We start from the raw sequence: 20,783 nt of genomic DNA on the forward strand, positions 1-20,783 counted from the left end.
AATTACATATAAAAAGAATATTACAGAAGCCTGAATGTTTTTAGTTGGAACATCTGAAATTTGAAACCTTAAGATTTCAACAAAACCTGAAACAATCTCAAGTGTCTGAATTTATCTTTAATCATTTATCTTAACACAATGATTACCAGTTTTTGGGGGKTTTTTTGATACAGAAACCATGGCAAGTCTTTAAAATCCCTTGTGGGCCACAAAGACTCATAATTGAGTTGGATATGGTGAGAGAGAAAACCAGTAGTTCCTTGCTTATTTTCTCTCCAAGTATTTTACAGTCCTACAGCTGCCTTACATATCTGATACATCACTAGTTAAATAGAATATTGTATCAGGCAATAAGGAACATAAATAAATTGCCATTTTCCAATCAAGTCATTTGCAGAGTTATCCTGTTAYGTATTACATCAAAATAATGGTAAAATGCAATTTGTGTGCAGAACACCATTAATATGACATGTCCAACAAACAGAAGACTACAAAAGATTTTCATATAAAGATGCCGATGAATGGGAGGAGAAGTGGGACAAGAGAGCAAATTGTCCAGTCCAGCTTTAAGAATGGGAGGCATTCTAGAGCTTTGTTTCAAACTCTGTAGTGAGCAAACTAAGCAGTTCTAAAACTGTCTCTCCCTTAAATACAATTGTGCAATCAGTTTCAGTTATATACAAAAACATGAATAGTAGTTGTAGCACTTTATAGTTCCATAATGCATAAAAAAATTCCTCATTTATATTCAAAGTATACATTAAAAACTTGCCTACTCTGATGCTAGGTTTGGAATAAGGAAATCCTTTTCTATATGAACTGGAATACAGCTTTGTTATTACAGTACAGCAAACAGTTTAGTTATAGGCTGGTATGTTAAATTCTACCTTTCTTTGCATCAAAACATGATGCTGGCTATCTCTTTATTTTATACTAGGGAAAACAGTGTCAGTTCACATAGTGCCTCTGGAAGTACTGCAGGAATGCCTGGCCTGCTACAGGAGTGTAGCCATTAAGAACATTAGAATAACCTTTCAGAAGGGTATTCAGCAACTTTAAATTACAGATAATCTTTTGATTCAGGTATTAGTTTCTTATATGCACAGTATATCATTTATGTACAAGATTTTTAATGCTTATTAGGTGGCTGCTTCACCCATGTCTTGCATTTGTATTTATAAAATTCACTTTCCCAGTTGTTTGCAATTCACTGATTTCCTTTTATAAATTTAGTATTGTACAAGCAAGTTTATATATAAAATAGGTATATATCTATTTTGCTCTCAAAATACCAACAGCAACACTACTTGTGTAACAATATGGCAAGAAATTTCACACAGCCTGTTGAAAGAAAGGTGGGACTTGAAAGGACAATATGAGATAAACATTATGTGGAGAAATTAATAGAAAATTTGACTCAAGAGGGAGAACAGTTTTGGAAAGCTATTGTTAATCAGAGTACCAAAACTAAAGAGGATAAAGAATACAGTAAAAATACTACAAATCAACTCCATTGATCACATTAGTTGTAAGAAGAGTGTACTTTCATGGCAGACAGAATTCCCAGGATTTTTATATGGTTTCAATTGATTAAAATGTTCACATTCCTTAACATTTAAATTACTTTGGAATGCACATTAAAAATATGATTCATTTGCSTGATTTTACAAGCACATATATATTCAGTATTAATATGCAATCAGTTGTTTTTGTTATCTTGAACTTTTTTTTTTGGTATCAGGAAAAGAAATACCTTCATTTCCTACTTCTAGATTAGTTCTTAAAAGTAGCTGATACACAGCAGTAAGGTCAAAAAAGGACCTGTGGATCAAAAAACTACCTTCATATACTACACTTACAGTGTGTTAAACTATTCCATTGTATTGCATTTTACTCCAACTGCACGCTTTGTCTGTGTTTAATAAATTTGTACAAAAGTGACTTACTCGTTGTTCATTCTTTTAGTAGATTATTACTGTTCCTTTATTTTTTTGAAACATGGTAAAAAGATTGTTAAGTTTTTGAAGGCCACTGAATGGTAGTAGAAAGAATTAGACTTAAGTAAGAATCATCTCTTACTGAACCTACCAGATTTTTACAGAAGACATCTTGGAGCACCTTTCCTGTTACATATTTTTTATTGAAATTAAAAGTACCATGCAATGAAATTTTGTTAGAGAATCCATTTTCAGTTTGTTTGCTTATGCATTTGCCAAACCTTGTTTAATCAGTTTTGCTCCTTCTTCAAAGAACCTTTACTTAGTAAAAGTTGAGAGAATTGTCACTGGAGTTAACATCTTTTGACTTATTGATGTTCATAAATGGACTCTTTGAGTGAGTCACTTTACAGTCTACAGAACCACTTTTTTATGATCTGGAACTAATTATGATTATCCTCTACAGTAGTTAAGACCATGATGAGTTAGAGACATTCCAATTCCTGTTACTTGCTTCAGTTTTTTTAAAGTAGTAAACATAAATCATTTCACTGAGATTAAAGTTACTTTATTATTTTCAGAGTTTATCATATATTAAAATCCTCAGAGGTCAGCTCGAACTCCAAACCCTGGTCCCTTGGGTGGTTCAGTCAGAGAAGTCAGGCCACCAGCTGGCTCACAAGAAAAACGTCCACTCCTGAAAAATGACAGCAGTGTTATTTATTGCTGGTATTAACCTCAAATATTGTTTAATCACTGGATAGATGGTTAAAAATCTGACTTGAAGCCAAGGCCACTGTTTTCCATTGTTCTTCCTATTCATCCTTCAGAAACATGGAATACTACTGTAAGTCAAAAGGCTTTCAAATTCAAATACAGTGCCAAACATGCAACTTGATAACTGAAATGTATAATAATGCCATCATTTAGGTTATTTTTATAGGTAGGTCAAGCAAAAGTGACTTTGATCCCAGCAATACCAAAGGCTATCCAGTTTTACCAATCATCCTTAAGATGCATCCCTGTACTTAGAAGCCATAACTTTTAAGATTATCTTCTTCCTATTTAAAAAAAAAAAAATCATAGAAACAATGGGAATAAATCACATATCCAAGTGAAATGGTACTAATTAATTGCTAAATTCACATATACATCTGTATATTTGGGCTGACAAAGAACAAAGGGAAATAATACATAGAAAAATTCAGGCATAAACCTTCCACAAACTCTAGATCTTTCTGGTTATTGTCAAAAATCCCCCAAATCAGCAGGAGTTTGTTGGTTTAAGTGATCTGGGCAAAAACTCTTGATGTCATTCACCTGTTAATTAAGTACTGAGCCAGATCAGAATTCCCATTTCCTCATTTCCCCCTGTAGTCAGTCCCTAGGAACATAGAAATAATCTTCTTGCAGTTCTTTCTAGTTCTTGCTTGGCTTGGAAGATACAGAAGGGCACTGAACACACATCAAGCTGTTCAATAAATTAATGAATGCTTTTTAGCTCTAAGCAGTTAACTAAAATTCCTGTAACAGGAATTTAGTTTCTTTTCCCCAAAGGATCAGCCTGCAAGTAGTTGGCCATTATTATACAAATACAGCATACCTTGGACCAGGTTTGGGAACTCTGCCAGCCTTTAGTTCATCAATTATGTCTTCAATAGCTTTGGGTGTCAAATCTTCCTGTAAAAAAAAGATCATTGACTATTAAAGCAAAAATTAGTCAGTAACTGTGCTAAATGCAGCATCCACAAATCATCAGATTAGCAGCCCCCTTGGCTGTGATCCTAGCATAGGTAAGTTTGATCCTACCATTAATACGTGCATACTGATTTAAAGAATTACGAAAAACTGAAAAGCCTAATGTCATATTCTAATGGTAAAATTTATATGTTGTACACAGTTGCAGAAATAATGTTAAAATTAACAATATTCAAGCTGGTCATGTAATAACATGGGTTTGTTTTCAGCTTCCCATTGTATTAGCAAACTGGATTTCTGCCTACCCAATACATGCATGCTGTTGCACACGCTGCATGACTTCAGCTGTGCCAAAAAATTGTGGGCACAGTGCAAGAGAACAGTTCTAAAAAGAAAAAAAATTACCAGATGTTGTGATAGCAAAATAAAGTATTTATATATATATATATTTATATATATATATACACACACACACACACGTTACTTAAAGGCTGAATTCTTTCAACAGATAAATGAATTCCCTTGGTCTGATGACATCCCAGTTAGTCATAATTCAGAAACTTAAAAGTTTGCAGATGGTGTCAAACCAGACCTTTATTTCCAAATAAAACTGTTCTAGAGTGCTTTTAAAAGCTTATCAAATACGAGTTTAAAAATATTTTCAAAATTAGTTTAAATAAAATCCATGATAACACAACTTCTCAGTCCAGAATTATAGAGAGGCCACTATAACAGAAACGCATCATTCATCCAAAGCTGCGTAAGTCAAGAATGTGACTGAAAGGAAAAAAWATATATATATGAATTCCATTTTAGCATATAGTCTCGCTCCCTTTTCCTCTACCATGCCAAAGCTTTTGCTTCTTAATACTATTCTTAAGCTTCACATTTCTTCCATAGGCTACACTGTTTCCCTCAGGAAACTTTTACAACTCAAACTACTTAAGACAGCATTATGCTAGCAGTGACTCAGTGACATTCCCTAACTTTGTGAAATATGGTATGTTTTAAAGTTAGTATCTGCACTAAGCTAAAAAAAATTGACTTCTCACCAATTCATGGTTATGGGTTTTCCTAATACACTATTATGCCTCTCGCTCCAAGTCAGCTCTGTACTGAAAAAAGTACAGGTTAAAAGGGAAATAATTGCATTGACTAAAATTCTAGTTTCAAAGCAGAATTTCCTTTTGATACAGTATTTCTGTGTTCTCATTTTGCTTATCCTGGCTATGTCAGGAAACTCAAGAATCTAACTAAATGCAACTGTGAAAAACACCAGTTTAAACTTTAAAAATTTCATACAGTACCAGTATGCTGTATTTACATGAAATATGAAGGGTAAAAGACAGTATTTGGTTCCCTTTGTAATTATTATTTTAGAAAAACGGCACAAGAAAAATTGTCTGCTTCAGATGCACATTTTTCATTGTTGTACAGGAACAATTTCTAGAAAAGGAAGACTAAAACAGTTGAAGGAAACATCTTTAGAAGGACAGAGACAAAATATTACCTAAAAGGTTATTAAGCAAACTAAATAGTCATAAGAGTGAAATGGAAAGTGTTCTGCATTGGAAACCAAGAGGCACAAGAAAAAGTAGTAGTGTTTTATATAAAAAGATAATGAAATGCTGTCATAATATTCTGTACCACAAATCTAGCTTAACACATTAATGATTGGGGAACACAGACCAGTAAGGTTGCAACACATATAAATCATTCTGTTGTTTATCAAAATAAATGACAACAAAGGTGAATTGGAATAAAGAGTTATGAACAAAATTCGAACTTTTTTAAAAAGGAGTTTGATACCAATATACTGTAAAGAATAATTAGATCTACTCATAAATTCTATGATAGCTTAAGGAAAAAAAAACAAAAACCAAACATCGTATCAATGAAGGCACTCCCAATGTTTATCTGTGGCCAGGAAAGATCATGTTATTAGATAAAGAAAGCACAGCTCTTGCTCCCTGCAAATACATAGCCTTTACATACAGGAGAGGAAGTATAGTCTTCATTGCAAACAGCACCAGTGAGATGCCATCCAAAAAGACTACATAAGGTTTTGGAGAAGTAGGTGGTATTCAGCCTGGATATAGGTAGTATTTAGTCTGAAAAGCCAGTACTGTCTTCAGAAAGACATCCAGAACAAGRTACTGGCTACTATTTCATTCTTTACAAATGCAGGGAAAGGAGACACTCAATGAAGTCAAAGGAAAATTCTCAATTTGTTTTTCATCACTCTTTCACCATACATCAGACCTGGAGTACACAAGAATCAAACTTCTAGGGCCAAGAACTTACTTTCTGAAAAGTAAATGATGTTACTTATCAGCCATACATGGCTGATACTTCAGAAATGCAAGAATACCAGCATGTAAGATCTTTGAATCCCTAACTAAAACTGTTTTGGTGTGCTGAATGAGGATTACAAAGAAACTTTCTTCATTGGCAGGTTATTCTAAATAGTATTTCAGGATTTCTGTGGTTCATATATTTAAACAAGTCCAAAAAAAAAAAAAAAAGTTACCAGCTTCTTACAAGAATTTTTAAACAGATAAAGATACTGTGAAGAGGATCCAAATCTTCTTAGCTATGTTCCCAAAGAGAGTTTCTGAAGAAAAAAAACTATGCAACTTCCATCCAGCCRTCATTTTAGCACTCAGTAGAACCATAAAGATAATCTCCTGCTTAAACAAATGGAATACTGAAAGCAGTGTTAAGACACTGTGCCATCAGTTACACATGTACTACCATTCAGTATCATTAGGAACGTTGTATGGTAACATGTTAAATTCATGATAAAGCATGTACTGACAATGAGCTTTGTATTTCAAGATACAAAAAACCCAATGCATTGTCCAATATTCCAATATTAAACTAGAAAAGTATAGAGCTATTCTTCTGTAGTCAGGCTCCATACAGAAAGTGTCCCAGTCAAATTTTAAAAAGAGAATATTGGAAGCATCAATCAAAACATGGAGTAGGGATTGCCCAAGTGACTTTCAGTATGAACTGGATGCTTTCAAGCATCATGTTTTTGGAGCTTTAATTATCACTTATTAATGTTAATTTTCTGTAATCTTAGCTCTAAACATCCCACTTGCAATATATTGCACTTTTGTTAATTTCACCATTCTTGCAAATGTGACTGATTCAAAGTTTTTCCTCTGGGGGAAAAAAAAAACATAATGGAAAATAACATTTTGTTCTATACCACCACATGTCTAATACTTTTTGGACTTTTTCCACAATGTTCATATAAGCTTATGCCCCAGATTTTTTTTTTTCTTTTCCATCATATGCTACCTAATGACAAAACCAGGCTGTTTGGGCTTAAAGCTTTAAAACACTGTCTGTGTTATTTCACATGTGGCCAAAAAAACCCTGAAACAAAACCCAAAGCAGAACTGTCACTGAATTTTGTTGAATATATTTAATGTTAAGGGAGCTGGGTTGGTGTTAGTATATGGAAAGGCAAAACCAGTTAATAATTAGGTTCCAAGCCGAAACTGACTTTTTAGCAGATGATACATCTCCTTAACTTGATTAAACAGGATAAGGGAAAAAGTGAAAACTACAGTAATTGGAATAAGGCTGTAATGTGGAGARTTGTTTAAAAACAAAAATATCCCCCCAAAGAGTAACATTCTTTCTCAATTTGAAAGCCACCTGCAAGACTACTCATTCTACTATATGGATATGCCAAAAAAAGTACCTCCATAAGGATCTCTATTCATGATCTCATTACAAAAAATGAGAACATTTATGATGTCTATTTTTATAGAGACCAGAAGACATCAGTACATTATGATACAGATGAAGTGTTCTAAGAGGCCAAGAAACTACAAGATGCTGCTCTAGGTTGTAAGCTGTCCCTGCAATAGGAACTTGAAGTAACTGACCAAAGCTTCAGAATCTAGAAGAATGAAAATACTTGATATATAAAATTAATAAAATATAGGTTACGCACTAAAGAAGTTTAGTCTTTTAAAACAGAATGAGATACTTACATAATAATTGTCATTTATTTGTACCATTGGGGCATTTACACAAGCACCTAAACATTCCACTTCTATCAGTGTGAAGAGTTTATCAGGTGTTGTTTCCCCAACTTTTATACCTAAAACAATAAAGAATATTAGGTTCATCAGTGGTTATTAAATAGGATTAACAAAGCAAGATTTTAAGTTCTCCATGATTCTTTCATTACTTACATTTTGGCCTTAAACACATTTGCACAGTTAAAATCTCTTAAATGAGTCCAAACGTGAATTCTTCAGATACATTTTGGAGACTTGATTTACAGTTTTACAAATATGATTTATTAAAAAATAATCATGAAGTGACACTTCTGAGAAACAGAACAGCTCTGCTTAGGAACATTTTTAGCAATCAATACAGTGGAAGAGATAAAGAGGGAGAATATAGCTTTCATATACTGATGTAAAATGCGTAATATTCAGTGCTGAGTACTGAATTCCCAAATTAACCAAGATCTAAGCATTAAGATTGTTGGCTACAAATTTAGAAACAACTTCCCAGATATATACGTTAAGGTTTCTTTCCTGAACAGCTCTGTACGTGTACTTAGCTTCCATGACATTTTTTTCAGTGATATAACCAATAAAGATACGGACATCCCCAGCAGACAGGTAAGCCAAATAGCATACGAGAATGTGATCTGGCTGTAATAGTATCCTTTTTGCCCTCTGAAAGTACCTTCCTTTATTATAGATGGAGCCAGTGGCAAAAATGCTCTTGCAACTTACACAAATATATTATTAAGATCACAACAGTCATGGAAACCCTACTTATAAAAATTACAATTACATTATATTCAAAAGGACATATGGGTTATACAGCAGATATACAAATATGATACAGCAAATCTTTCAAAATTAAATAGTTATCAAAATGCATTCGTAATAAAAAAATGCATGTACATGTACTTTTTAATCTGTCTCTCTGTATGTACCTCCTAAGCACTTCATCTTAGGAGTTTCCCCAGGTTTTCTGCATCATATATTCTATGAATTCCTAGCTTCAGAAATGTTTGCTGGTGTAATTCAGAGCACTAATTTCTGACTACTACAATATTTCATGATTTGTTGGCTACGCATCTTAAAACCACCTCTCTCAGTCTTAAACCTCCCCTCCCCCCTCCCCCATACTGGGGTTCCCAAACTGAGTTCTCTCAAATAAGGCAGTGGGAATAGGCCATTCCAATGATGGTCCACCAGCCGACAAACTGGTGGAGTTCTTTTTCCTTCTAGCTGAACTATTTAAAATAGACACCTTTCTGGTTACTTCAGTGAACATTATTAACAGATATTAAGCTGCTGGATTTATATTAACCTGTAGTAACTGTACCTAATAATTAAGAACTGAAATGCAAACAGTTGAATGAAGATAATATTGCTATTTTAGTAAGACTGTAACATTGCAGCCTCTTGCCTTTTGATTATTTTATTAGCATAGCCACAATACTGTTCACATGATACTATTTAAACAAAGAAATTATGAAAAATATTTACATGGGAAAGACTCACATGTGCTCAAAACCAGTACTAATATAGGATCAGACAGAAGTAGATAGTGAGAATAAGGTGATTTCTCATCATTGCTATTATTGCACCAAAACTAGTTATTTATCATGTTATAGAGGTACTACACTACAAAAGCCACTTTGCATGAAATCTTTCAGCCAATCCATGAAAGAAAGCAAGCTAAAAAGCAATTTTCCTCCGTAGTTATTAGACAGAGAATGAGAACTCATAAAAGTCTAAGTAAGGTCTATGTCTCAGTAATAACTACATAAATATTCTTAGTATAGAAAACAGTTGCTTTTGATTTCTCAAACTAACAGTTTTAACAGAAATTAAGCCATCTCTGAACAGGTACAAACCATGAAGAACCTCAGCAAAAAATGCTTTTTTCAGACAACTGAGTACATGAAAGATAAGATCACAAGCAACTTTCTGCAACTCTTATCACAGTGGTTCTTATGAAATGTCAGTATAGCTTGTGACTTCATAGAAGAGAAGTTGTTAGCTGCTGATCTTTGCCTCTTCTCCACATAACTCCTTCCCCCCACCTCCCAAAAAAAACCCCCAAAACCAACAAAACCCATGAATTATCTCTACACCTCGTAAGATGTAGGAGTCTCAACTGACTTTTCATGTGAGGAATTTATAAGTTATGTTCATATTACCTTAAGTAAATTGTTAAATTTAGTTAAGTTAAAAAAAATTCAATAATAATCTTCATATAGCATATACCTGAAAAATCTTATTTTGCATATAAAAAAAGTTCTGTGGCATTCACAATCCTCTTCTACATATGGAATGGGGCTTAATTCTCAGTCCAAGATTCATTTTCAAACATCAGTAAGAATGATTCACTTCCTGGCAAATTGCCTGTAAAACCATTAAAGGCACTCCAAAGCAATGGCCTTTTCTGTTCTACTGTACTGTTATCTTCCAATTTGGCATTTATTCTTCATTTTCAAAATCTGAAATGTTGAGTGCTTACCCCTACAATGATTTCATTCTGAATTTTAAATATTTTTGCACTGTCCCCACCATATGAAGAATTTTACTTCAATTAGGAAATAATGYGTTATTAAACCACACTTAGAAAAAGCAAATTACAAATTTGTATCATACCAAGTTTCTTCTTAATGGCTTCTAAAATACTGTCAGAGTCTCTCAGCATGCAAGGCGTGGTAGTGCAGACTTGAATATGGTATTTCCCAACAGGTTTACGATTATACATTGTATAGAAGGTTGCTACTTCATACACTCTCATGGGAGGCATTTCTAAAACTTCAGCAACCTACAACAAGGGGAAGACAGACACTATGTTGAATTCTCATAGAGCACCAGTAAAGAAATTTCATAATTTCAGTAAAGTCACCTGTCCTCTATCTGCAGTAATAGAGTAACACCAGATAAATGGGAGGGAGCGGCTATCAAAGCACAACAGTACTGAAGCACTGAGAAAAGACACCCAAGTTGTTGGATGGAGCCAATCCTGCTTGAGCACAAACTCCACTAAGCCACAGATTTGCACAGTTAGGAGCTCAAGTCAGCAGTCCTCCTCCAGCACCTAGCATCATACACACAAGCTGGTTACCCGGAGTCAGCTGGGTTCCAGCTGCCCATATTGGCTCCAGCTCATACTGCACTTGCACTCTTCTGCTGTGCGGCCACTTGTATGCATTTGCCTGCACTAACCCACTTAAGCCTTTTGGTAAAGGGAAAACACCCAAGCTGGTATTACGCTCACCTAATTCAGACACAGCAGGTCTGTCTCAGGTTCTGTGATACACCAAGGCTGGCCCTAGAAACAGCACCACTACATTTGTAGACTGGTGTCACAGCTAATAAATACAGAGAGAAGCAGGATCCATGGAGCCAGTTCTGGTATAAATATCCCTGGCCTCATTAAACTGGAACCCTGACAAACTGCTCAGGTTGAGAATTAAATGCATTTTCAAAAGCCTTATTGCTTTATGTTCCAGTACCTATAGCAGGCAAATAACAAACCATGGCAAATGTTGGTATCTCAAACTTAGGCTAAGCCAACATAAGAGGAGACTTTTCCCATTCAGTAGTAGAGATTTGAGACTTTATCCTACATTTTAGAAACAGTAACAGACAATTTTTTTTTTCTAAATGGGCACTTAACTTATTCACTAATCACTACAATGCACACAATCCTCATTTAGCACATTAAGATTGAACTTAAAGCATTTTCACTTTAAAACTGACGATACACCAGCAACACACAATATGATAGATTCATTCACGTGAACAAGAAACTAAATTTCACATTTCTAGGTATTTGATTACCATCACGTAACCTATCACTTCGGAACACTCTGCTTGCTTATTTTGACACAATTTTAATATATAATTTAGTAAGAAAATAGTCTTACAGGCACTTGCTATGGGGTGTTAAGAGACCCTCATTACACATACTGCACCAAAGCATAGTTTGCAGAAGTCACAGTCCTTAACACAGGCATAGAGATTAAGTACATTCCTGACAGTAGGGGCAATGTGTAGTGTCACTAATCTACAAGAAAGGAGAAAAAAAAACTATCATCATAGTTTTTATCTCTTCCCCAAACTTATCAGTGAACAAAACCTTTCAAAATTGTATTCCTATTTCCAGGATGATTCTGATAGGAAAAAGAGTCTATCTAAATAAGGACTGTGCAATTTTTGTTTTGTTGTGTCAGCAGTTTCTAGCAATGGACTAACATTATGTAAAGCGACAGAGCCAAGAGTTTACTGCGTCAGTTCCCCCCCCCCTTTTTTTTTTTAAGGGTAGTCTCATGGGGGATTCTTGTAATTCTGTGCCACATTTAAATTCCTGCATTAGTATGCTTTGATAAAAAAATGTTAATATCCTACTATTAATAGTTAGATTTTAAACAAAAAATGATAAAATTATACTTTAAAAGATAATTGAGTACCTTGTTCATAGCTGATATGGGCAACCATCCATGCTGTCTTTGGGCCAGATCTAGTACTGCCATCACAGCTGCAGATTTGTGTCCTCCTGGATAGTTGTTTATGATTGCTTCTATTCGCTTTTTAAAGGGAAAGAGGGGAGGGAAAAAAAAAGTTTCAATACTTATCTAAAGTCAATTTTTTGCATATTTAACATGCTTTTTTGTCTGCATACCTTCTGGTTTTCAGGTGTGAACTCAAATGGAGTATCTGGATTATTTTCAGGACTGTCTCTGTGCTTAAAAAGAGAAAATAGATGTGTAAAAATAGGGTTTTCAGGAATTTATTCAGAACAGATTTACTGTTGTAAAATATATTCCTATTAGATGGTTGAGTTTCTTGAACAAAATGGATTTGATACATTTCCAAATTAAAATTTCATAGTTTTCAAATCATAAATGACTAAATACCTCCTTGAAAGTTATTGAAAATAATGACAATTATTTCATCACTTTTAAAGATGATGACATTCTTGTGATTTCCTATTAAATTTATTGAGGAATATGATACATTCAAAACAGACATTTGTTATACTGTTAATACAGTTTGGCAATTGTGTACAAACTCATCGGGGTGGATTAACAGTTCTCTCATTAACACCTTAATAAACAAGGCACTAAACAATAGCCCTTCCCCCCCCCACAACAGACCTTAACTGTAAAAACATTTAAAAGTCATCAAGAAGCTTGCTATATAACTAAAACATCTACATGTTCTTCAAACACAATATTAACTGATTTTATCATACACTCTTGATTAGGATTTGCAACAGATTTCAACAATTTTATTTTAGAAACAATTCTGAACCAGAATGGAAGAAGCAGAATATTGAATTCACATTTCCAAAGCAAAATATTCTGCATCACATAAAATTGAAATTACTTTTGATTTTTTTTTTCAGAAAATACATTTAAAAGTTTTGAAGAATGTGACATTTTCCTTTAATGAAATCTTAGTTCTGACAAAATCCTTACCCACCAGGAAAACTTTCTGTGCAGTTTTAGCTATCTCTAAGCAGCTTGTTATGGCATCCTTGAAAATACTCTTAGCTAAGTTTGATTTCAAATTTATTCAAATTTCAAATTAAAATTAAATTAAAATTGAGAAAACTTCAAATTAAATAGAAAGTTTGGGGAAAAATGCAACCTATTCTTGAGGCTTTAAGTTAAAAGTAGTCCAAGATCTGCTAGTAAATAAAGCTTTTTAAGAAGTGTATTTATGAGAAAAATCCACTCCACTGACTATCACTTTGATTGTTCTTTCGAGTAACCTAGGGTACTTTTGCAATTCCCACACCGCCTTCTTATTAAGCAGTAAAGGACACCTTGAACAATCTTCATATTGCAAGATCCTAAAAGACTTAATACCATGAAAGATTATCTCCAATGCACAACATTGTGTTCCAAGCACTCAGCAKTCTCTTTATGCAGATTCTTATGTTTAGAAATTTTAATGTTGAAAGACCAAATACTTAACTTCCAATTTCATCTGTTGGTCTAGTGAGAGATTCTCTTGCTTATCTTGCCTACATCCTGGAGCAGACAGTACTACCACCACCATCGATTTGAGAGCATGTACCTCTACCATCATTCCAAGCTGCATATAAAACTACAGTCAATATATGGTTATCTACCAAGGATGACTTTCCCTAATAACAAGAATTACAGAAAGATAATTGATACACTTTGAACACACTAATCTACTATTAAGTATGATTTTATTGCTTATTGTGTGGTCTAGACCATGACATAAAACACTTTTTAGGAATACAATTGCCAGTATTTTAGACTGACCCTTCCAAATAAAGGATCTAGCTCCTCATACATGATGCTGGTGAGGGTTTTCTACCAGTTTCAATTAGAGCTTTCAAAAAGAGGTTGATGGCGGGGGGGGACACACACGACTGCTTGGAAATTTTTCCCTTACAAACTTGCTCTACTTCTTAGCTGCACAGATCAGATCCATGATAAATATTTCCATAACTTAAACTTTTCCTCCTCAAATCTGCATGTTTTTTTGTTTCAGGCTGCTGTTTTGCCTTACATACACATTTGATAGTTTGCTTGTACTTGATCTCAATTTCGTTTGCAAATAAGTATGTTTGGTTTATTAAAACCTCCCTCTGTTCAGAACAGCTGTTATTGCCAGTGTATCATCTCTAAACTGATACTCCTTCTCACATGTAGGATATTTCAGGATAACAAAGACTTTTTATCTGCAGCTACAGTCTGTCACAGTCAGTTCTGTGCAGCAAGGCCCCGAGACATGTTATAAAAGGCTACACCACAAGTGAACACTAACTAAAAACTGTCACATCTGGTGTTCTCCAGCTTCCTAAGTGAGCTTCATCTAATTYTGTACTGTGGACACAAGGCAATTTGATAGTTTTCATCAAGAGCTTACAGAGTACTAGGCCTACCGAGCTGTCTGGGATATGCCAATCACCTGCTCCCTAATCTTCCATTCATCTGAAATGTACCATTTATCTGAGACTTACATGAGCCGATTTGTTCCTATATGATAAGGATGCGTTTCTGCCTTTTTTTAAAGGCTACAAATTCTGGAGAACAAGATTAAACTCACTGCTTAAGGCCACAATATTGGAAAAGATATTACATTGAAAAGAATATATTAAGACATCCTCCCATACTCAAAAAAATAAAAACAATGTCTGGACCAATTACCACAATCTGTTGAAGAAAAAGATCTCTATCCAGACACATTTTTCCGATTCCTTTCTTCTGTGCTCCCCAATTTCCTAAAGTCTCACATAATGTGTTTTAACCTCAAGGACAGCTTGACTACAGGCATACCTCATTTTATTGCACTTCRCAGATATTGCCTTTAAAAAAAAAAACACACAAAAAAAACACAAATTGCAGGTTTGTGGCAACCCTGTGTCGAGCAAGTCTATCAGTGCCATTTTTCCAACAGCATGTGCTCRCTTCATGTCTCTATGTCACATTTTGTACATTGTTTATTTAGACATAATGCTATTGCACACTTAATAGACTACAGTATAGTCTAAACATAACTTTTACATGCACTGGGAAACCAAAAAAACCGTGCGACTCACTTTATTGCAATATTCGCTTTATGGCAGTGGTCTGGAACCGAACCCGCAATATCTCCAAGGTATGCCTGTATAACACATTTGTATTGCAGGATTCAGCCCACCTACTTATAGTGAGAACCGCACTGTGAGAGCCCACCCAGATAACTGTGTCCTCATGTTGGTGATATTATCTCACGTAAGGTGCTAAAGCTGCTGGATGTTTATATCAGATTCTGTTTGCTGCAACAAACTGGGCTGCTTTATTATTCTTTTTCAGTGATCTATGATAAAATTCATCTGTCCTTCTGGACACAAAGAATTATTAAAGAGAACTGAAGAATTACAGTAGCATAACCTGAATAATTTAGCTTTCACCCACATTGCAAAGAAGCTGGTTCAATATCTAAAGCAAACCTGAACCTTGAGCTATGCCCTATGGTAAATATCAGTCTAAAAAAACATTTGTAAACCAAAATGAGAACTCTGTGGCCTGCAGGTGAAAAGATATTCAGGACAGCAAACTGGTAAGAGCCCACATCAAATCAGCACAGAAGAGAAATGCCCTATGTCTCCTCCATGGGGGAAGAAGTACCCTGTATTCACTGCTTCAGCAGAAGTAGAGATATAAATGAAGAACATTGGAAATGCTATCAAATCCAAGTATTGTGCTCACCATCTTCACAAGCAATTAAAATTATATTATAGCAAGTCTCTAACTTTTTGTACAGAACTCCTATGCAGCTCTATATCCAAAGTCCACACAAGGGCAACTGATGTGCTGAGGAAACTCAGTTCATGTTTAAGACCATGAAGTAACGAAGTAGGAGAGTTAAACTTTAGCTGTTAAAGAGGATAAGGACAGGTAAAAGTCAAAGACAGAAAAGGCACGTTTAAAGAAAAAAGGCAGCTGTTGTGAATAAAATTATCTTTGAAACTGGAAGTTTTCTAGCCATCAGAAATATAGTAAATCTGGTTGCCAAGGGCAAACAATCTACCTAGTTTTTAAGCTTGATATGCTTCCATGAAGAGTATCATACAGTTGCCTGTGATGACACCAGACAATCTCTTTCCAGAGAAAGTCTCTTCTTGTGTGTTTCTGAAAAAGAGGGAGTTGCAGTAGGTAGAAATTTTCTCATTTGTGTAAGTGCTTCTGCTAATATGTAAGAAAACAAAATGACAAAAATTTGCAAAGGGATACAAGGGCACATAAAATAATACCACCCTTAAATAGTTAGATTTTAAGGCAACCAGGTCCCTCATCAGCATGTTCCCTGCTCTTACAAAAGAAATATGCTGTATGTGTCTCCCTTCCTCATACCCAGGTTTCATATACGAAAAGCACAAGAAGCACTGGACAATGTGCTCTGTTTTGCAAATCAAAAACAAGACATTTGTGTAAACTGACATTCAAAGAGAACCACCACAATGGGAGGTTAGAGTTATTCCAGAGTAAGCCCACTATTCCTCTGCAAGCAGGTTTTAACAACCTTTGACACTTTAGAAAATAAGACAGACAGCCATATGCTAGTGATATTCTAGAAAACTAAGACTTTTTTAATATTGCTTTTCTCTGAAGAAATGTGGAAAGCAATAAAAGTCCCATCTTCTGACTGTATACAAACACCTAGTATTGATTAAAATAATACCTTCAGCTCAACTCAGCAAAAAGAGTTCCTCTTTATATTTGTTTTGTTAATTAGCATCTGAAAATTGCTCCAAAGCTTTTTAGTGGCAGTTAGGGCAAACAATTACAGGCATACATAATGGCATCCAACAATCTTCTTCCCATAGGCCTTTACTTTATAGAAGAACAAATATGTCCCCATAAAAACAGAAAAATGCAAACAATTTCCTATTCTCTTCTAGCAGAAGTTCTGTAGGAGAATAAAAATAAAAGGAGTGAATGACACTATTAAAYAAAAGAGCAGCAAATAACATGTAGCTAAAACACCCAGCTCTTCTTCTACCTCCCATTCTCCCTTTTTGTACTTCTTCCTCCAGTAAATCATTTAAACAGTAACATAAACATAGATAAATGCCTGGAGAATTTACAAAGCTATCTAGCTTCATATGCCAGACACTGACATYCATTAAGATGCCAAAAACACCTCTTCCCTGCTTTCACCAACCTCGGACTATTCTTGAGGTTTCCTAACTTGTCAACTTACACTCACATTTCCTCTATTCCTTGAATACTAACTCTCACTCCATAAATCACCAATGCCTGCTCAGGTTTCTGGAAAAGTGTAGGAAGCATGTACTGTAATCCAATGATAAGAAAAGCTGTAGAGACAGCTGCAGAAAGGAGAAAAAAAAACTGTCCCAAAATTCTGGGCACACAGCTCCAACAAAATGGTTAATTCTATAGTAAAATGCTGATTTCTACTATTTCTACTATTCCATGTTGTGGAAAATGCCAAATTACTAAGCTGTTGAACTGCAGAGTAGACAGAGCTCTGAATAAAGCAGAATGGGACAGAACCTCAAAGATGCTTCAGGTTCTCTTCAGAGGTACAAAGACAACATATCCATTTCATACATTTCACATTTAGGGGCAGGGCTGCAGTCATTATCACTGTTTATATGTATTACAATAATGCCTAATGGCCTCATTATGAATCATTACTCAGTGTGCTACATGACACACAATACAAGTGAGAACTGCACTTTTCAGATGCTAGTGAACTTGGCCAGAATGAGACCTAAGGGTAAATTTTGTGGCAAATTTTAGCAGTCAAGAAATACGGCCTGCCTAGGAAGTTACAGTTCAATTCAGCTTGTATGATTAAACAAATTTCCCAGCTTACTCTCTATTACCTGTTTCTGGGAAAAAACAGATTCATTTTTATATTGACTTTCAAAAATTAGAAGTTTAACAAGCTTCACTTATGAACTAAACTAACAAATTAAAAAAGGAAACAAGAACTGTTTTATAATGCAAGAAGTTTAAACAAAATCTTATCTGCAAACACATACACACAAATACTGCATGAAATGATACATTAAATATAAACCATTCTATTGAACTTCTTCAGGTGGATTAAAAAAAACATATACAAATCTTGTTATACATGCTCTTTTCAGTAAGGCAGAGAGCATATGGAAATTACTTACCACAAATAAGGCTCCACTGGCGTTGCACACAGCTGTTCTATGCAAGTGTCGGATTTGTCTTATCTACAAGCAAAATAAAGTAGATAGTGTTAAATCAATAGGCAATAATTTGCACAGCTGCTACAGGCTGCTTTCAGAACTACCTTCATTTCTAGTCTAATTGTAAATCATTGAGTGTCTTGTCATGACTAATGATTTAAATTAAGCGGAGAATATTAAGGGCTCTTCTGTACTATTAGGAGAGCACATCTCTTAACTCACCTTGATCATTTCAGACAATGTAGAAGTGAAATCCTTAACTTCAAACTGGTACTTCTTTGCAACACCTTAACGTAACTGCCTTGAATACAAATTCTCATCAAACATTTCGTGAAGAATTTTCCCAATTTGTTATTTTATATTGTGTATGCTTTCAAAAGTTTGCAGAAACYACCATAACTACTGAGGTCCTTCTCTTGTAAGCATTTACACACTTTGGCAGCTTTTATGTAACCGAATAATAACAGTAGGGTTAATAGCACAAATCATAAGGTTATGCGCCTGAAATACCAACAAAACACAGATCCATATGCAAGTTGTGTTCAACTAGTCTCTGCAGGACTGTCTGGATCTGTCATGCCAAAAGAGATGTGCACTGCTAGATTCTGATCAGCATCACTAAAATCATTCTATGATATTATCTTATCATGAGCTAACATTTTGTATCAAATTTCATTTTATATCAAGTTTATATTAATTTTTACATTGAATTCTAAATCAATTTTCAGAGTTCTTAGAGTAGAATAAATATATCTCAATAAAAAAATCCCTCCTTAACAGCTTAGCTTCTGTTATCTTATAAAGTCTGTGGGATTTCAAGTGGATCAGCATCAAATTAGCAAAAATAGAGGCACAGGCTCAGATCTGAAATCCAAGCCTAACTACCAGGCAACTATCATCACTGCTCTTCTATAAAAAAATAACTAATCAGCTCAATCTTTTCAGCAGCAGATCACATAGTTTCACCTGCCACACAAACACCACAAACTGCAGTCTCTCTCTGTCACATGAGCAGTCCTTCCAGAAAGTATGGGKTTTTTTTTTAATTCTGTATTATGCATATTATGCAGTATGCAACCATTTCCTCCTTGCTCTCCACTTCTAGTTCACCTCTAAGCAGTAGCCAGGGAAGCGATTCATTTCTATTAAGATCTCAGGGGCTAGAATGACCTCTGGGATGCACAAATTGTACTATGGACTGCAGACCATTCCTACTCACCACCTTTTCCAGGACACTCTTAGTCTATTTTCTTTATCAACTGACACGAAGCACACCAAGCTAACTGCAAGCCTGAAGTCAGTTTTGGGCCCAGCTTGAGTGCCCTTGATGAACCAGAAAACATGTAAAAGTCAGACAAAAGAAAATAAAGTGWAAGCAGCACACACAAGTGAATCTGAAATTCAGCAGACAGTGCTGAAATGAACACATAAATGAAGATGTGATACTCTGGTATAAATCTCACTAAGTGCATCTAACACAGTTTTGTCTCCAACGGGAACACCACTACATCATAAAATTCAGGTAACTAATGATAAGAAACAATCTCCAAAACACTTTATGGCACTGATGCCTGCTCCAGATCGCTCTCTGCAAGAATCTGTTTCACTCCAACAAATATAGAGAGCAAGAGCTCCATAATTCTGTGACACTTCTTAGGTCTGACACTATGAAAATACCCATCCTCCTGGTCTCTAAGTGAAAATGCTTATTCTCTCCCAAGATATTGCTCTACTCCCGAGAACCAAAAAACTGTAAAATACCAGGCTTGAAGAACTATGAAAAGTCCTTGTTTTTAAACTGCCTTAAATAATTTCAACTGGTGCGAAGAGTTAACTAAGAAGCGAAAAGCAAACTAAGAGAACTTCAGGGAGTTTCCAGTGGTTGGCCTTATGCACAAGGGTAAGTCMGAAATACTCCAGAAATATTATTTCCCACTGGGAAAAACCTCTCAATAACCTACAACAAACACCACGCACTCACTGCTAGAGCCCGCTGCAGAAACAGCGGCCCTACCGCTCACTAACCTTACTGCGGCAGGCAAGTCAGCTAACTGCGGCAAGCCCAGGGCCGCCGGCGGGGGAAGACACCCGGGAGCGCTGCCCTTACAACGGCCACGCCGCGGCGGGGGCTCCCGACCCGACCCGACCCGACCTGCCGCCGCCCGCCTCAGCGGTGCCCCGGCCCTCCCGCGGCCTCCTCGGGCCGAGCGGCCGCGACGCCTGCCCCAGCCGGGGGCCCCCGCCGCCCGGCAGACCGCCTTTCGCCGGCGGAGAAGGACGCCGCCGCCCCGGCAGCCTCTCCCTTACCGAGCGTGCCGCAGCAGCCCGAAGGGGAGCGCACAGGAACATGGCGGCGGCAACGGCAACCCCCCCCTCACTCTCCTTGAGGCCTGCGCTTGCCCTCGGCGCAGCAGCAAG

At 35.8% G+C, this 20,783-nt stretch overlaps 1 protein-coding gene across 5 annotated transcripts; it reads right to left on the minus strand.

Annotated features, from left to right (window-relative positions):
* Positions 1-2,119: 2,119 nt before the first annotated feature.
* Positions 2,120-20,777, minus strand: NDUFV2 (NADH:ubiquinone oxidoreductase core subunit V2). Of its 5 annotated transcripts, XM_026078790.1 has the most exons (10): positions 20,673-20,761; positions 19,585-19,688; positions 18,588-18,666; positions 18,327-18,389; positions 12,333-12,395; positions 12,121-12,237; positions 10,304-10,472; positions 7,649-7,758; positions 3,541-3,617; positions 2,120-2,634 (listed from the first exon to the last, which is right to left on the minus strand). In XM_026078790.1, the coding sequence occupies exons 3-10, from the start codon at positions 18,594-18,596 to the stop codon at positions 2,541-2,543; spliced, it is 702 nt and encodes a 233-aa protein (XP_025934575.1). In that variant the 5' UTR covers positions 18,597-18,666; positions 19,585-19,688; positions 20,673-20,761; the 3' UTR covers positions 2,120-2,540. The 5 variants fall into 5 exon arrangements, with proteins under 5 accessions (XP_025934575.1, XP_025934574.1, XP_025934576.1 ...); XM_026078789.1 differs by lacking the exon at positions 19,585-19,688; XM_026078791.1 differs by lacking the exon at positions 19,585-19,688 and having other exon boundaries at positions 18,588-18,662; positions 20,673-20,744.
* Between the last annotated feature and the right edge of the window lie 6 nt (positions 20,778-20,783).

Source organism: Apteryx rowi, unplaced genomic scaffold (assembly GCF_003343035.1).
Source record: "Apteryx rowi isolate R43461 unplaced genomic scaffold, aptRow1 scaffold_489, whole genome shotgun sequence".
NCBI classification, from domain to species: Eukaryota; Metazoa; Chordata; class Aves; order Apterygiformes; family Apterygidae; genus Apteryx; species Apteryx rowi.

What these genes read in the sequence shown, in the direction of transcription:
- NDUFV2 (XM_026078787.1), bottom strand. Translation starts at nt 20,714, where the DNA reads ATGTTCCTGTGCGCTCCCCTTCGGGCTGCTGCGGCACGCTCG. An exon ending in CCATATCAGCTATGAACAAG is followed by an intron (nt 10,473 to 12,120) that starts GTACTCAATTAT and finishes CCCTTGTTGTAG; the next exon opens with GTTGCTGAAGTTTTAGAAAT. An exon ending in AAATAAATGACAATTATTAT is followed by an intron (nt 3,618 to 7,648) that starts GTAAGTATCTCA and finishes TTTTTTTTACAG; the next exon opens with GAAGATTTGACACCCAAAGC.